The sequence below is a fragment of the Panulirus ornatus genome, chromosome 32, assembly GCF_036320965.1.
Source record: "Panulirus ornatus isolate Po-2019 chromosome 32, ASM3632096v1, whole genome shotgun sequence".
Classification (NCBI taxonomy): Eukaryota; Metazoa; Arthropoda; class Malacostraca; order Decapoda; family Palinuridae; genus Panulirus; species Panulirus ornatus.
This window is the reverse complement of record NC_092255.1, coordinates 16,665,091-16,690,006: the sequence shown is the minus strand read 5'-3', so window position 1 is coordinate 16,690,006 and position 24,916 is coordinate 16,665,091. Positions and strand designations below refer to the sequence as shown.

Below are 24,916 nucleotides of genomic sequence, written 5' to 3'. Positions count from 1 at the left end.
TTTTATTCCAGGATAAACATCATGACATTCATAATTACTCGTAAAATTCTTCCATGTAACGTCATAAACTTATCTTTTGTATATACGCGAGCAGTTGAATTTGTTATAGATTTTCTGAAAGCATGGTATGAATATCCTGTTGCTAAATCCTAAAGAAACAAAACATTGATATTGTTTTTCTTAAACTCGAATTTTCTTCACCATGACAACGAAGCCAAACATTGAAATTCCAACAACAAATCCAGGTCCTTACAGAGGCGACTGGCAGTAATCAGAAGCAAATTACCATGTAAAGAACAAGATATAAAGTACAAGACATCCCAAATCAAAAAGAGAATTAACCTCTACACAAGCTTCCTATACTATGGTTGAAATTCAACACCTATCATCATAATTTTTTCGTCAAAAAGCACAAACACCAGTTTGAAATCATGGTAAGTCCCTTGTAACTCACACTTTAATAGCCAGTTTATTTAAACTTAATTTAAAGGATTTTTTTATATGAATTTCAAAATGAAACGCAACGGTAAAAGTATAGTTATGGTATACGTTTATTCATTGACTGAGGAAAATTTTTCTATTTTCCCAAGAACATTTCCATACAAGTTGCTTAGCACTTGTATATAATGATCTCTAGCTCTGAATGGAAAGTAAAGGTTCTTGCGATGAAAAATGGCTCGGTTTATATTCACTATACATTTTGGTGTTACACCTATGAAAAACATGAATGTAGAGGGTAATGTTTTAGCAGGAAAATTGAATAAGGTATGGGATTGTTCAGTTAAGTCGAAATCCAGTCCAGACTTTCCTCCATGCAGAGTGGACTTTAGACTTTTTAACCTCTCTTATTTCAAAATGTTTGACAAGCACCTAACTTTTGTGTTATTACTTTACATTCTTATTAATGCAAAGTAAGCATCAGAAGTAATTCAGATGCATTTATTTACGACCATTATTGTTCTACATAATGCAGTGATTAACCCATAAAAATGTGATAATTACTATTTTCATATGCTCAGATACTGTCACGTGCAAAACCAGCATTGGGACCAAATGCAACAGCACAAGCCAGCAGCAGTGGTAACAAGAAGGTGCTACCCAAGTTGGAGGACTTCCTTAAGAAGCGAGATTTTACGGGCGCTATTACTCTGTTGGAGGTAAATGTTTTTTCTACTGCTTAACCTAATTCAAAAGCCAATACATTAAAGGACTTCAGCTTTCTCAACAGGTTGTTATCCTCGATAAAACATATGTCTTTGAAGGTTGAGTGCTGGACCTGTAGGTAGTGTATCTGATGCTTTGTGACAATGAACAGATGGGGTTTTAAGCTGAGAATGTACAGTCGAAATGGTTTATTGCTGGATTGAATGAGTGAGCTTTAGGAGTCATCATTTCAAGGAATGTGTTGAAGGATTATTATGTTGTGTGGTAGTTGGTGATACATTTTAGTGTGATAAGATACAAGATGGTGTATCAGGCTAATAATGTGCAAATGTATAGTTTTGTATTCTTTCTAGGTAATGTGGATTTTCATATTGGTTCATTGGTCAATAGATTAAGTTGGGGGAGTTCCACTTGGAACAGGCATCAGAGATATAGATAGATAGATATTTTGAAGGAAATGTAGCTTTACCTGTGGAATTTCTGTTACAGAATATGAAATGCTGAGATTTGAAAAAATGTTCATTGTTCATGAGTAAAACAACTTGATGAGGGTGATGAGAGAAACCAAAGGTGAAGAGGAAGATTAGTATGGAATGTATGTATACAGAGAATCACTATAAAAAAGAAGAGTGTATAGAAACTGTGCATTACATGAAGAGATTCTGTATAGGCCACTAAACAGTTAATATAATTCAGAGTACAGTTACACATTAAAATTTCCACATTCATCTATACAAAGCTATTGATTTCCATATGAAAGGAAATTTTTTTTTTTCATATTTATTGTATATCTGCCAGTTTTAACTAGAAGTCTATTTGCTGTTCAGCATAGTGTATAATATTGATAATGGTAAGTGTTGTATGCAGATAGGTTTTAAATGAATGCACCTGAACATGTTCACTTTTTCAGTTTGAACGTAGCAGTGGCAACACCAATGAACTAAATGATCAGTGGATTGGGTATTGTGCATTCCACTTAGGTGACTATAAACGAGCATTATTGGAGTTTGAGAAGTTGACAGTTCACCACAAAAACCCCGCACCAGAAAACTGGATCAGTCTAGCATGCTGTTACTTTTACCTAGGGATGTATCCTGAGGCTGAAGAGGTTTGTGATATTTGAGATGGCGTGCACAAACTAACTGAAATTTGAGTGTTGAATTCATATAGTGCTGTGATTATGTTGTGTGTGTATAATAATAAAATAATATAATATATATATATATATATATATAGATAGTTATAGCTAGTTATTCTGTTTCATGTTGGATTATTTTAAAATTAAATAATTTCTGGAAGATCAATCACTTTATATTTTGTCTTCAATGGAATTTGATTTTTTCAATAATGAAATCATAGGAGGTGCTCTACCTACATTCTGACTTGTCATTATCCTAGGCATCAGAAAAAGCACCAAAATCACCTCTCCGAACAAGATTGTTTTTTCACTTAGCACACAAATTTAATGATGAGAAACGACTGATGATGCATCACCAGCAGCTGGAAGATGTTATTGAAGATCAGCTTAGTCTTGCCTCCATACATTATCTACGGTCACACTATCAAGAGGCCATTGATATATACAAACGAATACTCTTGGACAACAGGTTAGTTAATATGACATCTATACAGGGTCTTCTCATTTTGATTTTAGGTAAATGAATATGATTTTTATGAATATATGCTACTGCTGAAAAGAATAATTTCCTAAATGAACATATTTCATTGACCAGTTAATCAACAACTGGTGATGTCACCTTTAATAAGTAATAGATCAGTAGTCCTCTGGTACCAACAAAGGTATTACCAAAGAAAAGAAGAATTATCCTTCCTGTAACTGAAGGTTCTTTCCTGAGTCTAAAAGGTTAGATGAAAGTATTCAACTTCATGTTTGCTAAGCTATAATGGTAAGCCTAATAATAATAATATAGTTACCACCAGATCATCTCAAATGACAAGTTATCACTGCGCAAACAACACCAGCCAACTGATGGTAGTACTTCAGCATCAGAAATTTTTTCTCAGCAGTCATTGTAATTTTCTGTCCTAAACAAATGGAAATGCAAGAACAATCATGAGTTCATTGCTTGTATACTTTGTAAGAAAGTGTTCAGTTCTTCCTACTGAACTAAGTAAGAAAGTGTTCAGTATGATACTGAACTAAAAGCTAGAGAAATATGATGATGGTGTCTTTGTGTTCTAGTACTGGGAGGCATAATGTCTTTAGTTGATAAATAATGTAGAGACAATTGCTGGAAGGTTTAGTGATGATAATGGAATGTTTCTTCTGGTTCAGTTTATTATCCTGAGTAAGAATGAGGAGCTTGTTTTATTGAACAATCTGGAGGGGGCTGAGGTCTAATGAGACATCAGGGGAGATGGGGCATGGTGTGAAGCAAAGCTGATGTACATGAATATGATTTTGGTTTGCTTGATGGTAATGTAATTGGTAGTGGTCCAGTTCCTGAGGCTGTTTCTTGTATTCTGAAAGGTGATATGGTTAGGAGAGCAGTGATCAACATTAATGCCACAGGTTGTCTTCAGCATACTTCATTTGGGCAGGTGCATCCACCAAGGTATCAATTTAAATTGATGCGTAAGCACAATGAGCCTGTCTGTATTTCATATGGGACACCACAAGTGAGGGACTGGAAGGTGAGGATAGCCCTGAAGTAGTACACAGCCTAACAACACTTACTGAGGAGGTCTGCAAGCTACGAAATAAGGCCTCTTCAGCCCAAGGTTGATAGCTTTCTTATGATGATTATGTCATGGCTGACACATTAGAAAGTTCTGGTGAAGTTTATGAAAGTAAAAACTAGAGGTCTTTTAGCTCCTAGGTGTGCAGCAGAGGGGCTTGGTTAGTACACATAAACTCCATGTGGTTTCTGAGGCAAGTCACTGGGTATAGTGGAATACTATTATCGAGGATGTGCAACCATCTGAAAAATTCAAATTTAAGCACAGATGCAGGGAGTTGCAGCTAGACAGTAGACTAGGAGTCTAGTGATGTCAAGGTGGAAGAGTCAGTTGCAGATAATGGTAAAGGAACAAAAAGTTGCAGAGAACGAAGGATGTCTGCTTGTTGAAACTGCTCACACCTCTAATCTCCCTCTACCACTAATACTGGACTATTTTAGGTATTGTTGCTTGTTTAGGTATTCTGAGGATTACGATTTTTTCACAGCTGATGTTTAATGAATTAGTTTGTTATGGAAGGCCTCACAGAGCTTAGTCATGTTGTGGTAAATGGTCCAGTTTCATTACTGTGGTAGTGCAAGTTGTAATGGAGAGCACATCAGTTGAGTGATGAAGTCATAGTATATTTTCATGGTGGTGCTGACATAGTTATTTATTGAGTGACTACATCATCCATGCTTAGCACTTCTGTTCTAGGATAATATACAGTTCACTGTTTAAAGTGATGTATAGCAGCAGACATTTAGCCCCAGATGTTGAGTCTTTAGGGGTATGTTAAGGCCATAAAACCAATGTGTGTGTGTGTTTGTGTGTGTGTGGTGCTAGATATGAGGTATTTGATACTGTTTAGCCAGATCATGTAGAATGAGGTCAGGGCTGTTGTAGTCCAAGTGGTACTCTCCATGAGTGACTGAGGCTAAACTGACCAACCACTACTTAATCTAGATTCTTTATCCACTCCATTTATCATTTTACCTACTTAACTCAGAACATTATTAACTTTATTTCATGTATATTCTTAATGCCACTTCATCATTTATCATTTGTGGCTGCTGTACCTGCCCATTTGCTATTTAACATATTCACAGCTTCCTTGCCTGTCTGTTATGGCCTTCATTTAACAGGGTTTTATCCTTGCTTTTATACTTATCACCAAAACGTCATTGTATACCTTGTGCAGTCAGATTTCTTAAATGTCCTCATTTACATAATTCACATACATTTTTGTTACTTCTCTTAGAGAATACCTGGCATTGAATGTGTACGTAGCATTATGTTACTACAAGCTTGACTACTACGACGTATCTCAAGAAGTGCTAGCCGTCTATCTCCAACATTATCCAGATTCCCCAATTGCTATCAATCTGAAGGCTTGTAACCATTTTAGACTCTACAATGGGAAAGCTGCAGAACAAGAATTAAGAGCTTTACAAGTAAGTCTATTTATATGAAGTGTACATTTTGGTAATATAAGTTCAGAACAATTGCCATGCTATCAGTGGACTGAATCAGAGCATGTGAAGTGGCTAAGGGAAACATGGAAAGGTCTATGGAGCCTGGTTGTGGATATGTAGATGTGGATTTGGCACATTACACATGACAGCTAGCTAGAGAATGGAGGTGAGCGAATGCAGCCTTTCTTTGTCTGTTTCTGGTACTACCTCACAAATGCAGTAAATTGCATTCATGGAAAAAGTCTAGAACCCCTTTTACTGGCCTCTTGCTGCTTCAAGGCTGCATTTCAATCAGCAGCAGGGAAAGGATGGACTCTTTTGGAGTGAGTTCTTGACACTGATACACCCTCATTAGATTGGCTTTTTACTCGAGGTGTAGCCAAATGCTGGCAGAGTCTAGTAACACCAGTTCATAATTACCTTTGAACCCCTTTCTAAAAGGCCTCTTTTTGGGGGGTTCCTGCTGCCCAAGGCCACAATACACTCAGTGGCAAGGACAAATGGACATCCCTGAAGAGAGAAGTCCCTTGACAAGACTGTCTTGTCAACTGACAATGATACAGTCTCACAAAAAGGTGACTTTTCACTCACAGTGTTATGTTGTGCAGGCAGCATTCAATAATACCAATCCAGTTTAAATTAAATACAGATATATTAGAAACACTGGAGGAAGAAACATGAATATTTAAGAATGAACTGGTAGTTGATTGTCTAAAGCTAGTAATCAAATTGCAGTACAAAGGAATATAGAAGGGGATGGAAATATTGTGAGAAATAGGCTTTAAGGTGTCATGGTCTGACCCAAGGCAAATAAAACGGTCAGGAGAAACCACAGTATCATCTGTGGGTCCAGACTGTGAATTGTAGGCTTTGGTTTCAATCAGTTATAAGTGACAGCAAGTAAGTGGATGTGAACAAATGAGACTTGTTTATCTGTTTTTGGTGCAACTTAGGTGGGAAATGGCATACAAGTATGAAAAAAATCACCTGCATGAAATGTGTTGTTTGATATCTTGTTCAAAAGGACCTTGTACAGTCTGAGACTTTTCATCATGTTCTTTGCTGCTGAATGAAATGTGAAAGAAGACTTTTACTGGCAAGGCCACATCAGTACGTGCTGTGGTTGATGCATCTTAGGTGACATTTCATGGTCAAAGACACATTGTGTTGCTTGATGGGTCATATAAGGAGATGTTATACAAGGTCATTAGTATGTCCTATGACATGTGACACACCATAGGATAAGAAATTGTATCAATTATGTTACATCAGCATACAATGAGCAGCTTGATTCATCACTTTTCTCTTTGTACCATTATGCCTCTCAAAAGTGGGAGGGTATATGGATCATAAAGGATTTAGTAGATCATTGAAAATTTTTTTGGTAAAATACTGAAATGAAAGAACAATAAACCAATTTTTTTCCTTCTTTAGGTCAATGTTTTGATCAGTGTGATCACAAAACTTTCACTTTAAAAGCATAATAGTCAAGTCTCATGTCAATATTACCAAAACTCATAAATTATCTAAGGTTACTTCTCATTGCTATGAATCATAAGATATAAAAATATGATATTTGCACTAGAGTAACTAAAATTAATGATTGATATATTATGTTACCTTGTAGGTCCTGGTATTTGTCCAAGATCATTTATTGTGCTGTATTGGGAAGCACAAGTCATTCACTTTAAAGACCAAGATGGCAGGTCTACATACCTGCCTTCTTGCGTGAAAAATGTACATTTATCATCATTATATATAATGTACCAGAACTCACAAACAACAACATTAGTATTTCTGAATAACAGATGCAAACCCAGAGTAGGAACTCATTCATACTTAACTTTAGCCTTGATCAGAGAAAGACCAATCCCTGGTGAATTGCCAACCAGTGTATTTGTTTTGTTGCAGCGAGTGTGATTCATATTTCTGTTGTTTGCATCTGTCACTTCACTGACATTATAAGAGAACCCACTGGTATTATAAATCAAACATATTTCACAGTATTCATATGTAAATGATAAAAACAAATGCCAGATTTACTTACAGGATGTAACATCATCACCTTTAACATTTGCACAAGATCTAGTACGTCACAACCTAGTGGTTTTCCGTGGTGGGGAGGGAGCACTTCAGGTCCTTCCCCCATTGGTTGATGTTATCCCTGAAGCTAGGCTCAACCTAGTCATTTACTATCTTAAACAGGTAAAGTATACATTGCTTTTATATCATCACAAAAAACTGATTGCTTTATGTAATTACAAAAAACCTGACATGAGACATGAATTATATAATAATTGACATATGGGCTAATTTCTAAGCAAATTATCTGCATACTCCCATTACAAACCCCTTTGTGGATAGTCCCCTCTGCACCACCCACTTACTACTTAACTGTGAATACCACTTTTTGAAGTAATCCTATGCTGCCGCTGCTCTGATGCCTGTTGCACACTGGACAGAGCACATAGGATCATGAAACTCTTCTTTTCCCTTGAATTCCACCCCGCTTTCATTTCACTCTAGAATCACTGCATTGCTGTTCTGAGTAAATTCAAGAACACCTTCAGTAAAAGAAAGTCTGCCAATTTGACTTTTTCTTCTACCGGCACTTTCTTTTGCCCTTAACCAAAAGAATCTCAAATGACTTTTGTAATTCCACCCCCCCCCCCCTCTTCCATCTGGATCAGTTTATTTCTAACTCTCAAAATGATAAAACAGCTCTTTTTAGTAATTTATTTTCCTCTAATCTATCTTTAAATTATTTATGCCTTTAAACCTCTGCCACCATTTCCTCATGCTTAACCTATGCTATCTCCCATATTACCTCATGCAAGGTCTTCTGAGTACTCTACCTGCTCCAGCAGAACAAGGATTATGGCCTAGATGATATACCTCTTCAAGTCCTAAGGTTGTGTGCCTCTGAGCTAGTTCCAATCCTCACTTGTTTATTCTGCCTCTGTCTAAAAATTTGTCTTTTTCCTTCCTTTTAAAAGCATACCTTAGTGCAGCCCAACCCTTCTCACTTCTGCTATCTTTGAACTCTGTGAAACCATCATCATTTCCTTCCTTCTCATCAATTTAGCAATGCTAGGTCTACTAGGTCTTTCCCATATGACTCACCTCTGTTCTTCTCTCAAGGATTTTAGTAAAACTCTTGTTTTGGCCCTTGACATTTCTGAAGTAGACATTTCTGAAGCATTTCACAGGATATGGCACATGTCTTTGCTTTCTAAATTTACTTCCTTTGGATTCTCTGCCTGCATCAGTAAATGATGATGATGATGCAATTTCTCCCTTTTATCCTGGCAACAGATGTGTTCCTCTGGGTTCCATCCTATTGCCTAATCTCTCTCTCCATAAACAATAATTTCTCGTCAACTTTAAACCCCATTCACTCCTAATCTAATGATTCCACTTTGCATGCTCATCCACTTTCCCACCCCCCTCCCCTCAGTATAAAACTTGTCCTCTTGCTTGCACTGATAATATCTCCTCTCTCAATTTGGACCTCCGAAGTATCTGAGAATGAGGAAGCTGTAACCTGGTTGAATTCAATAGTACTAAAATGACAGTTCTCCTTTTATTTTTTTAAGTCACTTGTTTCCCTTAGTTCAGTTTCAAAACCACAGATCAACCTTGTGATGTAATAACAAACATAGTGGTCATTACCATATCTACTCATGGAAACCACAAATAATAATCACAAAGGCTCCTTTCCAAAGGCTGGGGGTACTGTTTAGGTGCCATAATTATTTTTCCTATGTTCCCTTCAACTGAAGTACTGCTCAAAAATCCTGGGTGATTCTTCTGTCACTTTCCCACCAAAGAGAGTGGAATCAGAAGCCTTTCATCTTAATAATTCTCCAGTCACCACCTCTCTGCAACCACCCTTTCTGTCATCAACGATGTTGCTGCCCTTTCCCTTTTCCACAAGTATTTTGACCTTTTGCTTTCATAAACTGGTTGTATTGTATGCTGTTGCCACCTCTAGTTTTTGTGTGGAGGCTGTCCTCACGAGGACTAACCAGTATAATAACTCCTTTCCTCGAACAGCAATTCTACAAACTGTAGAATTCTCATTATTCTCTTCTCTTTCCCTCTTCCTATAACCTCTCTGCCCTTTAAGAATCAGGTCAGAAAACACTTGTGGAGCTGATTCATTTCTTCTCATTTTTGTCTTTTTTTGTACATCTTTTTCAACAAAGATAACCTCCATTAGGAAATGTTTTACCCATTATTTACCAAAATAATGCTAGATTAAGTTCTTTTATTTGCTCTTCCCTTGCAGGATGAAGTTCAAGAAGCTTATTCTCTCCTGAAGGACCTTGAGCCTACTGTTCCACAGGAATACATTCTTAAAGGAGTTGTTAACTCTGCTATAGGACAGGAAACTGGCTCTGTAAGTAACTAACAATGCTGCTCATGTCACTGCTACAATGGATTCCTATCATTATAATGACAGAAGATGATGAATATGCCATCCCATTTTACATTTAGTGGGTCGTGTTTGGGGTTACTGGTGAAAAGCCCATAGATTTTTACAAGCAATTTTAATTTGTGACATGGTATTTGGTAGTTCATCTTTTTCTTTTTTTTTGCATTTACCATGTTCATAAATGAAATAATAAAATATAAACTAATAATATTATCAGGTACTCTATATTTCTGGTCATGTATATATTCACGTATTATACACAATGCTTCTCCCACCTTAATGAGGTAGTGTCATCTTCATCTGTACACATTCCATTCTCTTGCTATCATGTATAATGAACTGAAACCAGAGCCCACCGTCCATAGCTAGGGGCCCACAGACTATTCCATGGCTTATCTTGAGCATTTCATGTGCCCTGGTCAGCCCACAAACAGCATGTTGCCCCCAGTATTACTACCTAATCCAGTTCATTTTATCCCTGCACATCTCTTACCCTCCTGAAAGTTCAGGCCATATCCTATTTAATCTCCACCTCCCGCTTCCTCCCTGCACTTTTAACAAATATTCTCTGAGTCGGTTTTTAAATACTTATCTTCTCCATATGTCCAAACCAACGCAAAACACTGTGGTCAGTCATCCAGTCATCTCAGTCAGGCTTTCTAACAGCCATACATTTCTTTCCCACTGTCATTCCATACACAATCAACCTGCCTGACACCACCTACTGTCCTCCAGGGTTTCATTTCCATTTTTTGCATTCCAGTCTCATATCCACAACACTGTTGTGACTCCTATACCTTCAAACACAATAAAAGATGAGAGATGAAGCCAATTTGGATCAAAGCAGACAGAATTAAACTCTTAACCATGCTCTTGACCAAAGCTGGAGTTTTTCTAGTCTCTTTATAAGGATTAGTAATTATGGACACTCCATACTTCTCTCATAACTCTATCATCATCCACAAACATTGATCAGGTATTACTAAATCCCTCTAGCACATCATATACATCAGCATGGAATAGTAGTGGCCAAGAGACTCACCCTGTATGACACTGAGTCTGGAAAGGCACCTTTGGTCTGTATCCTTTGTTGCCTTCCAGTTTGATCATTTTCAGCCAGGAGAAGAAGGTCCTTTCTTATACTAAACTGAAAATCCAGACATATTACCAGCTTCTATGAAGGACTGCTAAATACCGTCTGGCAATACAACATACCCACCTTTTTTTTGTGCTCACTTTGTCATAGACGCCAAGTTGATGTTATGCATGAGCTCTTTATGGGATAATCACTGAATTGTTGATAATCTGTTATCTAAAATCCTTTTCCCAAGACACTTCTGCATTACTCATTGGGAAATCTTACCTAACTTATTGTTGAATTAGGTAGCATCTTATCAAGAATAGATTTGCTGTTCTCAAGTTTGCTGTATAGGATTGCCAAGTATTATCCATGATTACAGGCTGTACCTCTTGAATCAAGCACCCTTGGGACCTGGCCATTACTGGACCACAGAAGATGCAGGAAAAAAAAAACTGACCCCTAAGTCTTACACAGTTGATGATCCAATCTTTTAGTACTCACATTAAGTCTTTACAGCAGTTCCTTTATCTAATTTTTTCAGTAACTCCACATTTTCAACCATAAATATGATTTATGTTTATGCTAATTAGCAGTAGCACCATCTTCTGCACCTCTTGGATGACATCCTGAAGGGCTAAAATACAGCTAAATATAAGAAATTAACAGGACTGTTTATTAACTCGGCTACTGCATAAACAGATTTTGGCACCTTAGCGCTGCTAACAGCGCTGCCTTAGTGGCAGATCCACAAAGTAATAACTAATGGCGATGGATTCAAAACATGCTGGACTATGGGAGTTGCCGGACCACAGAGAACTGGCTTAGAAAGGTACAACCTGTACAAGTAAAACCTTTATTGTATTGCTGAGGGTGCCACTTAAATTTTGATATTCAAGTACTGTTGAATGGTTTCAGATAATTTAGAACTTTATATTATCAAGTATGATAAATTTCATTGCCTTCAGTTAAAAAGACATAAATTTATTTTAATTCTTTACTGTTCCTCAGCGTGAAAATTTGAAGATTGCCCAGCAGTACTTCCAGCTGGTTGGTGGAAGTGCCTCAGAGTGTGACACCATTCCTGGGAGACAGTGTATGGCATCCTGCTTCTTTCTCCTAAAACAGTTTGATGATGTTCTTCTCTACCTAAACTCAATCAAATCCTACTTCTACAATGATGACACATTCAATTTTAACTATGCTCAGGTAAAGGGTACTTTTGTCCTTTCATTGTCTTTTCGTACTCATCATGTATTCATCTCTAGTCTTACTTTTGCATGACTGACACTAAAAAGGTTACTCTTATTTGCCTTTCTATACACATATAAAAGAACTTCATATATACAACATTTGTAAGGGACTTAACATCAGTAATTCATAAAAAAGATTTTATACTCCTTCACATTAATCCATGCAGGTACAGTTAGTAAATAATCTCGTTTGATTATGCAAACTCTTTATTTGTTTTGTTGTGCAGCAATAATGTATAACTGATACATTTTACAACCCAAGGACCCCTTTTATGGGGCTCCTGCAACTTCAAGGCTGCACACATATCAGTAGCAGGGAAATGATGGAATCCTTTGGAATAAGATGACTCTTACATTCCTTCACCCCCTGATGCTCCTCTTACTTATCCTATGCCCCTTCCCATAATCTTCTTTTGGACTGTCCAAAAAGTACTTCTCTCTCTCAACACAAGCAAGGCTTATGGTCCAGATGGCATCCATCCTTGTGTACCAAAAGAGAGTGCCTCTGAACTTGCTACCTGTGCTTGCTCATCTTTTTTGTTTCTGTTTAACAACCAAAACTTTTCCTTCTCCTTGAAAGAATGCATAGATACATCCCATCCCTAAAAAGGGTGACCTTTCTGACCTCTTTAACTACTGTCCTACCATTTCCAAAGTCTTTGAATCCCTGTTCAACTCCCATATCCTTAAACACCAGAAAAATCTCAGTCTTCTCTCTGATCACCAGTATGGCTTCTGTACGGCAAGATCCACTATTGATATTCTTTCCTATCTTACTAATGTCTGGTTATCATCCCTGAAAGATTCTGGCGAGTCATGTGTAGTTGCCCTTGACATAGCCAAAGCTTTTGACGGGATGTGGCGTTAGGGTCTCGTCTCTAAGTTCCCCACCTTTGGCTTCCCTCCTCACTTTGCTTCTTCATATCTAGCTTTCTCTATGGCTGATGTAACTCTGTGGTTGTTGATGGACCAGCCTAACCCCTTTTCTCCATCAAAAGCAGTATCCCTGAAGGTTCTGTCCTGTCCCCTACACTTTTTCTCCTTTTTTCAACAATTTCCTCTCCTCCACAAACAATCTAAATCTCGTCTTGACACAGCTTCCTTAATAAACTCAGACTTGTACAGGATATCTCAGTAGGGTAGACAAAATCTTATTAAGGTTAATGCCTCCAGAACCCAGTCTCTACCAATCTCTATGAAAAAGCTCTCACAGCTCTTGTCTCTCCTTTGATGGTTCTGTAATTTCACCTCTTGACCCAATGAACATACTTGGTATTACTGTAACATCCACTCTTTTTTGGAAACCTCACATCACAGGAATAGCTAGGTCTGCCTCTATGAAATTGGGTGTCCTGTTTAGATGTCTAAACTTCTTTTCCTCTGAATAGATGCTTTGTTTATGCAAAGGATTGATTTGTCCTTGTATGGAGTACTGGTCTCACATCTGGGGTGGTTCTAGCTCAGCATCCTTACTTGACAAAGTTGAAAGTGGTATAACTTATAATCTATCCTAGGCTAACTTTCAAACTTGAGCATCTTGCCGTATGCTGCAATGTTGGTTCACTTTCCCTCTTTTCTAGATATTACTTTGGTTTTTGCTCCCAGTAGTTGGCTGCATGTGTGCCTACACCCCTAGATGGACCATGCAATACTCTGCAAGCTGTTGCATCACATGATTACTGTGTGGCCATTGGCAACTCAAGGGTGGGCCATTTTGATATCTTCTTTCCCTACTACGTTGAAGCTTTGGAACTCTCTACCTTCTCATGTCTTTCCCAATAACTATGACCTGGCACATCTTAAAAGAAAGGTTTTTCATATCCTCCAAAATTCTTAAATACTTTTCTTCTTCCATTTCATAAGTCTCTATATTTCAATTAAGGTTCAGCCTTGAAGTGGACTTTTGTTTGCGACTAGAGAAAAAAAAGTAAGTGTGATTTTGCCATGGCTATTTAGTTTGTGCACAGATGGGATGGTGAAGGAGATAAATGCAAGAATCCTCAAGAGAGGGGCAGGTCTACAGTCTGTTAGGACTCTACCACCATCATTACCAACCATCATTGCCGTTACCAGCTGCCACCACCACTATCATTGCAAACCACAGCCATCACTGCCACCACCATCCTCATGGGGATGGGGTTTATGGGGTCATAGCATCAGGATCCCTGTGTGCAAGGAGTCCTAGGGATGTATAATAATAATAGTCACAATATGATAATAATAATAGTGTTATTATTATTATTATTATTATTATTATTATTATTATTACTACTCTTACACTACTACTACTACTACTAATAATAACAACAATTGCACATGCATCTATTTACAGCATTAGTACATATTATCCAGATTTATTTTTTCACCTGAACAGGCCAAAGCTGCTGTAGGAGACTATAAGGAGGCTGAAGAAGTATTCCTTCTTATACAGAATGAGAAGATCAAGAATGATTATGTGTTCTTATCATGGCTGGCCAGATGCTGTGAGTTTTGAGCATTTATCTTGTTAAAAAAGCTTCATAAAAGAGGATGTAGTCTTTAAAAGAATCAAAGTCTCTTTACTTAGACTGTGTGTTTTCTTGGAAATAATTCGATTAAGGCATACTGATGTGAATGAAGAAATGTAATATAAGTGCAGTGACTTTTATCAAAAATTTATTTGCTTAGAAAGCATAAATTGTCAATTAAGTAAGAAGCGAAAGTAACTATAACTCTTCTCAGACATCATGAACAGTAAGCCAAGGCTGGCCTGGGAGCTGTATCTCAAGATGGAGACATCAGCAGAGGCCTTCAGTTTACTGCAATTGATTGCCAATGATTGCTACAAGATGGGTCAGTTCTACTATGCAGCAAGAGCTTTTGATGTCTTGGAGAGATTAGATCCTAATCCTGAATACTGGGAAGGCAAGAGAGGTGCTTGCGTGGGCATGTTCCAAATGATAATTGCTGGCAAAGAACCAAAGTAAGTCTGTGAAGTCAGGAATCATATGCCCCCTTTTTTTTTTTTTTATTCATGTTCACAAAGATAACAGGCCACAGAATTGTTAAATTTTGGAAAAGCAATGTACTTTTGACACTAAATTTGACTAGTGTAATGGCATTCAGTTGTATGTACTATTACCCATCATATAAAGTGGATTTACACATGACAGCTAGAGAGCGAGTGTGAACGAATGTGGCCTTTTTTTTGTCTTTTCCTGGCGCTACTTTGCTGGAGGGGTAGGGGGAGCTATTTCATGTGTGGTGGGGTGGCGATGGGAATGGATGAAGGCAGCAAGTGTGAATGTATACATGTGTATATATGTATGTCTGTGTATGTATATGTATGTATACGGTGAAATGTATATGTGCATGTATGAGCGTTTATATATATACATGTGTATGTAGGTGGTTGTGCTACCTTGCTGACGCGGGAGACGGCGATTAAGTATAATGATAAATAAAATCAATATAAAGTGGATGTAAAATTGATATGATCTGACAAACAAAATACACATGATAGGGTGAGAAGTCCAATTGTAACCTCAATACAGTATGTGTATCATTTTCACCTGTGTTTACATCCTCAGTACAAGATGGTTTGTTGAAAAGGCTATATCCTTTTACATCTGATGGCTGTTATAGCTCGGTACTGCTGATGTCATCACTTGAAAAAATTAAAAGCACACATTTCATTAAGATACATATATATTTTTTTTCATACATATTCACAGTTTCCCATGTTAGCGAGGTAGCACCAAGAACAGAGTACTGAGCCTTAGAGAGAATGTCCTCACTTGGCCCTTTTCTCTGTTCCTTCTTTTGGAAAACTTATAAAATGGGAGAGGAGGATTTCCAGCCCAGCACTCCCTCTCCTTTCAGTCGCCCTCTAAAACATGCAGGGAATATATGGGAAGCGTCTGGGGTAAGCCATGAAAAGTTTTGTGGGGCCTGGATGTGGAAAGGGAGCTGTGGTTTTGGTGCATTACACATGACAGCTAGAGACTGAGTGTGAATGAATATGGCCTTTGTTGTCTCTTCCTAGTGCTACCTCACGCGCATGCAGTGGGAGGGGGTGCCATTTCAGGACTGGCAGGGTGGCGGTGGGGATGGATGAAGCCAGCATGTATGAATATGTACATGTGTATATATGTATAAGTTTGTGTATGTATATGCATGTATGCACTGAAATGTATAGGTATGTACATGTGTGTGTGGGGGCATTTATGTATATACATGTGTATGTGGGTGGGTTGGGCCATTCTTTCGTGTGTTTCCTTGTGCTACCTCGCTAATGCAGTGAGAAACTGCAGAAGTTGGTGACTGAGTTTGGTAAAGTGTGTGAAAGAAGAAAGCTGAGAGTAAATGTGAATAAGAGCAAGGTTATTAGGTACAGTAGGGTTGAGGGACAAGTCAATTGGGAGGTAAGTCTGAATGGAGAAAAGCTGGAGAAAGTGAAGTGTTTTAGATATCTGGGAGTGGATTTGGCAGCGGATGGAACCATGGAAGCAGAAGTGAACCATAGGGTGGGGGAGGGGGCAAAAATCCTGGGAGCCTTGAAGAATGTGTGGAAGTCGAGAACATTATCTCCGAAAGCAAAAATGGCTATGTTTGAAGGAATAGTGGTTCCAACAATGTTATATGGTTGTGAGGCGTGGGCTATGGATAGAGTTGTGCGCAGGAGGGTGGATGTGCTGGAAATGAGATGTTTGAGGACAATATGTGGTGTGAGGTGGTTTGATCGAGTAATTAATGTACGGGTAAAAGAGATGTGTGGAAATAAAAAGAGCGTGGTTGAGAGAGCAGAAGAGGGTGTTTTGAAATGGTTTGGGCACATGGAGAGAATGAGTGAGGAAAGATTGACCAAGAGGATATATGTGTCGGAGGTGGAGGGAACGAGGAGAAGTGGGAGACCAAATTGGAGGTGGAAAGATGGAGTGAAAAAGATTTTATGTGATCGGGGCCTGAACATGCATGAGGGTGAAAGGAGGGCAAGGAATAGAGTGAATTGGATCGATGTGGTATACCGGGGTTGACGTGCTGTCAGTGGATTGAATCAGGGCATGTGAAGCGTCTGGGGTAAACCATGGAAAGCTGTGTAGGTATGTATATTTGCGTGTGTGGACGTATGTATATACATGTGTATGGGGGTGGGTTGGGCAATTTCTTTCGTCTGTTTCCTTGCGCTACCTTGCAAACACGGGAGACAGCGGAAAAAAAAAAAATATATATATATATATATATATATATATGTGTGTGTGTGTGTGTGTGTGTATGAGTGGATGGGCCATTCTTCATCTGTTTCCTGGCACTACCTCGCTGATGGAGGAAACAGCAGTTAAGTATAATAAATAAAGATATACTTATTTCTGTTTTTCAGAGACTCCTTGGGGGACATTTTGCAGTTACTTAGAAACACTGCCAACCCCCAAGTAGAAGGAATCATCCGTGTCATCAAGAAATGGGCTAAGGACAACCACATCCCAGTGTGATATCCATTACTGATTCAATATGATATTTAAGTCATCGAAGCTCAGAATATAGATATGTATTTATACTGTTTATATTTTTTTTTTTATTATTTTATTATACTTTGTCGCTTTAATCGAGTGCATTTCCAAGAGAAGCCTACAGCATCCTAGTATTCCATACCATCTGTTAAAAATCTTGTTTTTATCCCCCCTAAGAATTTCTCTATTCCAAAGAATGTCATAAATTCCTATTTTTATACTTTTTAGATCTCCCTGACAATACAACTTGCTCATTTCTTTATGTTTATTCACATCTTCATGCAAACTGTATTACACCGTTAAAGAATTTTTCTTGCATACAATGTTCCTGGAATAGCCTGTATCCCAGGGAAATACAAAATGCTGTTGTGGTTCCTCTCATATTAACCTTCTTCATAAACTTGTAAACTGAAATCTTAACCATACAACCCTCAGCCCTTTCAATTAGGGAATGCTGTGTTTAGGTGAAAGGGACAGTGAAAAATAATATATTTATTAGGCTAGAACTCTATAGAGGTTAACCAATGATATTTAGAATAAAGAATACAATGTGTGTTTCGAAAATAAATGTATCAATATATGCCAACCCACAGGGTCAGAGTGTAGGGCATCATTTCAGCAAAATCCATACCTAAAAGAAGTGCATGTTTTAATGCAATTTTTGATTCTCTCTGTGGAAATGGAATTAATGATTACAGAGAGACAGAAATATTGTACATTAAAATAATGTCCTGATATTGATATCAAAGCACTTAATTTGTATGATAAAAGTGGTTCTTGCATAAAGAAAAATGCATATTTATGATTATTTTTTTTTCAATTTCCCAAAAGAAAGAACAGAGAAGGGGGCCAGGTGAGGATATTCCCCTCAAAGGCCCAGTCCTCTGTTCTTAACACTACCTCGCTAACATGGGAAATGGCGAATAGCATGAAAGAAAAAGAGAGATAATTATTCTCATGTAATCCCAGGACACCTTTCACTTAACGGGCTCCTGCAGCCCTAAGGTTCAGCTAAATTCAGTAACAGGGAAATGTTGAAATCCATTAAAATAATAGGTTCTCAATTTTCAACAACACTTTACTCCCTTTCATCAACAGATGATGACAGAGCCTTACCAAGGGTGACTTTTTACTCGCATTATAACCCCAAGAGGAAGAGTCTGCTAACACTTAGAAATACATATACTGTGACTAATCACAAGGCTGAACTGATTATTGTTGCACCTCATCTATATTCTTGTAAACAAGTACAACATGGTATGAATATGCTTTACAATAACCTTATTACACAACTGTTGATCAAGAAGAATGCACTTTTGGGTTGCATGTGATATAATGGGGTGTTGCTGGACTCCACCTGCTAGTGGTTACACAGCCTCAAGGTTGCAGGAACCCTATGGAAGGGTTAAATATAGAAATGATATGATAAAGTGTACAGAAGAGTAATGGAAATTGACTGAATGATGAGGAAACAGTAAACTGCTTAAGTGAAAAAAGCAGTAGTGAAATGTTTAAGAATCATGCTTACAGAAAAAATTACCTTGTAAATTTCTGTTTAATTCTTGATGTATATATTTGGAATATATGTATACACTGTATCACCAACACATATCTAATCATATTACCCAAAACTGAATAGTACCCTCTACTTGTATGAGGTGACCTATGTAAATCTTTTGCGACTGCCTACCTCCCATTCACCTTTTCCTGGCTTATCCCACCTATCACTACACATTTTTCATTTTGTCATTCCATTTATGGCATCCTATCTCCACTTCATTTACTTTTTCCATGCTTCATTAGAATTTTCTTTTGCTTAAAAATAAGCTAGCTTCAAATAATATGTTTGCTGTGTATTTTGACCACCCATGAATGAAATTCTAAATTGCTTAACAACATGGCTACCACCTGCTTCTAAGTGACCAGCTACCAGTTTTTTATGGTTATGAACTGCATATGGTCACCCCAAAACTCATCACTATTAATCAGCACCACTAAACTGGACTTTCCTGTTTCATAGCTCATCAGTTCTCATATTTATGCTGTTTAACAAAGTTCAGCATGGAATTACTGAATTCTTTCCCTCTTCACCCTACAAGAATGCAATTTGTGATTTTCATCACCTCATTTCCAATAATTATTCCCGGATGATTGGCTGCCGTGAATGTTTATGAATAAGTCTATGAGAATTCCAAAGAAGGGACAAGTGTTTTCCAAGTCAGCGAAACACAACCAAGCCCATCTTTTGAAACTGTCCGAGTAGTAGATCAAAGATGCTTGTAATACATTTAATTTCAAGTCTCTGATATCCTTTTACATTTGGCTAACTAAATTCCTCCCTTGAAGGTATACTCAAAATTGTGTCAGTCAGATTTTAGTTGCTATCAATAAGTCATATCTGCATAATGCAGAAATTCAATAAGCCAGGGTTTGCATAATGCAGAAATTTCAAGGGAGGAATTTGGGAATCTGTATGACATTCTTATGCTGCAGGCCAATGGCTATCAGGAAAATTCACAATGAATGAGAGAACCCCATTGGTGGGGCAGTGATTTTGGAGAGATTTCAGGAATCTCATGGGTGAATGCTGCATGTAATCAATCGAAATAATAAACCACATATAAAATAAACTACTGTTGTTGGCAAAGCATCGTTTGACCTACTAGTACTGACTAATCTGCAAAATAACCATTATGTTAAAAGTTATAGTAATATGTTCACTTTCCAAAGAACATACTTTTAGATTTAACTATATAATTCATCATAAAATTAAATCTTTTTACATTTATTTAAATGTAATTCAACTGTGCAGATATAATTTACCATAATATGCAATTTTTAATTTTTTTATTTAAATGTAATTCAACTGCACAGATATAATTTATAAAATGCAATTTTTTACATTCTTAACATTTATTTAAATGTAATTCAACAGCTCAAAGTCTTAGCAGTTATAAATATTCAATGAGGCGGTACATTTTCAATACTTTGAGATTTATCCAAAGGATATGAAAGTGATGGATAAATTATGTACATTATACTTCAATAAAATTCAAAATGAGCTTGTAAAGAACACAATGTAAAGAACACAAAGTTCTTACATTCCCACACAAAAGTTACTATTTGCCAACCTCTAGTCTCATTTGATACAACAGATTTGAGAACTGAAATAGCATACTGACAGCCTGCAGTGCTGAATACCATTAAAAAACAAGAAAAAGTAATGCTAACGGTAATGCTTTAAAAGTATTATCTATTGGAAATATATGAGAAGTTTAAAAACTGAGCAGTAATTATAGATATTGTAACATGCAATTAAAAGGAAAATTAGTGAAATGTAAACTCATACGCATAACAAAATGTAGAGAGTTTCCAGTATTTTCCAGATATACTGAAAGCCCCTTGTAAAGAATAGGGTCTACCTCTGTAGATATGATTCAACAAATTCACAATACTGAAAACGATACTTTCATTGCTGAAAGATAACATCTCCTAGGAGAACGTCTCTAAATCAATGGAATACAGTGTACATTTAAGAGGTTTCCTATGCAGTAGACTAAATTGTATTTGCTTGGAGAAATTACATCAACTTTGTACAGTGTATGTGATTATTTTTGTATATGAATATTTCAGTGATGAAAAATATATATCTCAAAAGTTACTGGCACAACTGTTCAATTTCCCTCCAATTTTAGCTTTTACTTATAGCATTCTTTTGATAACACAGGTTTTATGAGAGTTGCATGTTTTGTGATACTGCAGGGTTGTTACCAATACTAATGTTCTGTATGGATCAACCACTTTTGTCATCCAGCAGAGTGGTAATGGCCTATTTTCTGTGAATCCTTATCAATATAAAATGAGTTCTAGCAATTCTTAATGTTTAAATCTCTCTCATTCAACACTAATTCTGTTCTTCCAATTCATTCCTGGTCAACCTCTATCATATCCACTTTATTTTCATCTTTATATTTACTCCTTTCCATGTTCCTTGTTCTAACCTCATTTCTTCATTCTAAATACATTTTTCTTTCTTCACACCCTTAGGAAAGGACATTGCTTCCACAAGTGGTATACAGTATTTTCCTCATGTTACTGTGAACCTTATTTCAAAGGACAACCAAGTACGGTGAGCTGTTCCTCTATAAGCCACACTTTCATATCACATCTTCATCTCTCATACCTTCCTCTGGCTGCCATCAACTTGTCCATCTTTTATCACCCTTTCCAATACTTCAATATCCATTCCAGCAAGTTTATGAAATACACATTTAATGTACTAGAAATATTCTTTTTCTTTCTTTCTTTCAAACTATTCGCCATTTCCCGCATTAGCGAGGTAGCGTTAAGAACAGAGGATTGGGCCTTTGAGGGAATACCCTCACCTGGCCCAATTCTCTGTTCCTTTTTTTGGAAAATTAAAAAAAAACCGAGAGGGGAGGATTTCCAGCCCCCCGCTCCCTCCCCTTTTAGTCGCCTTCTACGACACGCAGGGAATACGTGGGAAGTACTCTTAATCCCCTATCCCCAGGGATCAAATATATTATTACTTTTTTAATGGATCATCCAACCAGATCTCATGTCTGACTTCCCCTCCTCGAGCACTACTAACTTGCTCTCATTAACATTTATTCCCTTCCCTCTTTCTCATTTTGTGAATCTCTTACAATTTACTGATGTGCCTCTTCTTACCATTAGTCATACAGTACCTGCATACACCATTTCCATCTTCCACTGCAACAGAAATATGAAACAAATACTGTAAAGAAATGAAAAAAACCACTTTGCAGTAGTGCCTGCATATAAAAGTGGAAAGCACAACCACATCATAACAGAGTGACACATCACGACAACAATAAATATACATTACATAACAAATACAACACTGGCTCATCCAGAAAAGACTGTCTGCATCAGTACAGTAGTATGCTGCCCTCTCAACCCTCAACAAACATAAATTCAACCTAAATCCACCAGTCTCCATGAATAGCCAACCATTCCCTCTCAACAGAACTCTAACAACATTAATCATCACATAGGACCCACACACAATTCACAAACATCCAACAGAAAGGCCATGAAAACTCTAAATGCCCTCATAACACTTACAGATCATAGATTTGGACAAGAAAAGGATCTGATAGTATCATCTACACCAATTCGTCCACTCCATCCTTCTAATTTGCTCTGATGGCTTTAGTAAGCCAAGGAAGACAAGCGGAGTATAATGGCAGAGGAAGGACTGTCAGTAGTGGCCAACTAGGGAAGGAAAGTGGGTAGTGGTTAACCTAAGTTAAGCAAGCTGACGTATCCGCCTCTAATTCAATTTTTCTTTATTCATTTTGTAGTAATGTAAAATGTACATAATGAAAACATGATGCAAGTGGTGATGAGGCTGATAAGTGTTGGATGATACAAAGATCGAAGTGCCAAAAAAATAGGAATAATACAGTTATACAGGTCATCCCTACACAACTCTTGATAGTAAAAACAAAAACAGTAGCAGGCCTGGTTTTATCAACTGACCATTTCCGCCTCATTGATAATGTCATTTTGGGAAGATATTTCATGTCCTTTAACATCCCTATTCTTGAATGCCTACTTTTTGACACTAATCTCCCTATATCATATAGTATTTAATAGTTTTTCATTAAACTGGGTGTTATATAACTATATCCCCTGGGACTCTTTCGGGGTTTGTGCACTTTCAAGACCACCATCAGCACCGAGAAGATGGACTCCTATAGAATGAAGAGTGCTTCGACGTGGCTGTACTTCAATGATGCAATCTCACCAAAGCTGACTTTTCCCTTGTGGCGTATTAAAAAGAAAGTGGAGATCGGTAACATACTTATATTTTGATTATAATTACCCCGACCAATTTCTCTGAGTTCTAGGATTACCCCGGACCTCTTATCTACAGGCCTCTGCAACCAATGCTACGCTACTTCCAGTAGCAGGGAAATTTGGACTCCTCTGAAGTGAGAAGTTCTTTCACGAGACTGTGCTCACAAGGATACAACCTCGTTGTAGATTTTCACTAGCGGAGTAAGCTCTCGTAGGTGGAGCACGGTAAAACACACACACACACACACACACAGACGGCCTTAGTGACCTTGGCAGCTGTCAGACCTAAAGGCCAACCAAACAACAAGTTTACACTACCCACGATCTCCCACTGTAAACCGTGAGAACTATATTTGTCGCCCGTTGCGAGGCTCTGAATAAACGTAACTGTGGTTGCCTCTCACAGACAGCCCAGATCTGGCCTTATATCCAGTGCTTGTGAATATCGTAATGCAAAGACAGACTTTTTTTGTTCACTCGTATATACTAAGATTTGATAAAAAAAAAAAGTAAATCAGTAATTCATAGAGAGAAAGACTGACAAGCAACACGTTGATTTAATGGTTTCCACAACGTAACGGTAACTGCCCAAGCATACGTCACACAGGAACGCCACGTGAGTGAGCCAAGTGTGTAGCATGACTTGCGTTGGCTGTGGCCGCGGGAGAAACACCTTAACATCTACGACATACCACAGTCGTTAAGCTATCGCTACGACACCTTATGACAACTGAAGCCCGGGAAAATTAAGCCCAGCGCGTGCAAGAACAGCTCCTCAGCCATTCGCATCAGTTGAAGGATCAACCCCTCTCCTGCTGTGTTGCACGATCCTTCAGCTTAAAATTTCCGAGAATGTAGGTGGGGGAGCGGGACAAATCTCTGACGCCATGATTCACACGGTCGCGTCCCCGTGTTACATCATCTGGGAGAAAGTATCCCATGGCGAGAGTATCATACGTATTTGATTAAATCAACAGGCCTCGTCTGACTTTGGGCCCCCAGTGTGCAACATATCCCTTTAACCTGTGGCCCCTTATTTTTTCACTGCGAGTCCCGAGTGTATAACATTTTTCGAAGATTTTGTCATTATTATCTTTCAATCCTGAAACTGATATATTGGTTTCATAACTAAAAACATTACGTACAGCGTTTTTTCATGAATGGATAATTATTTTTTCGATATATCTGTCCTATAAATGTCCTCTAAAAGAACATTTAATGTTACAATCATAAGGGATCTATAACAAAGAACTACCAATGTCTTCTTTTGTTAAATTTCTGAACACTATACGAGGTTTGTTTTAATCACTAAATACGCATCTGGTGAAAATGGCATTAATGGTGGAGGACTGAGGAGGGCTTGGAGAGTTAGCCGAGGCAGATGTGTTTATAAATTTCTTTCATCAAGGCAATGTGAACCTGACACGTTACGAACCGCACACCCCCCAGTGCTTGTGTGACTAACCTTTGTATATCTTCCCGGAACAGAAGAG

The 24,916-nt window shown here is 37.7% G+C and overlaps 2 protein-coding genes across 3 annotated transcripts in view; one reads left to right on the top strand and one right to left on the bottom strand.

Moving 5' to 3' along the window:
• Positions 1 to 24,916, bottom strand: part of Oseg5 (intraflagellar transport protein Oseg5) — a 180,064-nt gene that overhangs the window by 19,546 nt on the left and 135,602 nt on the right. The gene's annotated exons all lie outside the window — the stretch shown is intronic.
• Positions 220 to 21,237, top strand: Ttc26 (tetratricopeptide repeat domain 26). 2 transcript variants are annotated; one of them, XM_071681024.1, is made up of 11 exons: positions 220 to 434; positions 1,020 to 1,157; positions 2,075 to 2,272; positions 2,563 to 2,771; positions 5,105 to 5,297; positions 7,356 to 7,523; positions 9,610 to 9,720; positions 11,846 to 12,043; positions 14,462 to 14,570; positions 14,809 to 15,049; positions 17,447 to 21,237. In XM_071681024.1, exons 1-11 carry the CDS (start codon positions 432 to 434, stop codon positions 17,556 to 17,558), a joined length of 1,680 nt encoding a protein of 559 aa, XP_071537125.1. In that variant the 5' UTR covers positions 220 to 431; the 3' UTR covers positions 17,559 to 21,237. The 2 variants fall into 2 exon arrangements, with proteins under 2 accessions (XP_071537125.1, XP_071537126.1); XM_071681025.1 differs by having other exon boundaries at positions 222 to 434; positions 7,368 to 7,523.

Excerpts from the sequence above, each read along its gene's own strand:
- Ttc26 (XM_071681024.1), top strand. Across the intron at positions 5,298-7,355 it reads AAGAATTAAGAGCTTTACAA|ATTTACTTACAGGATGTAAC; the intron begins GTAAGTCTATTT and ends AACAAATGCCAG. Across the intron at positions 15,050-17,446 it reads ATTGCTGGCAAAGAACCAAA|AGACTCCTTGGGGGACATTT; the intron begins GTAAGTCTGTGA and ends TCTGTTTTTCAG.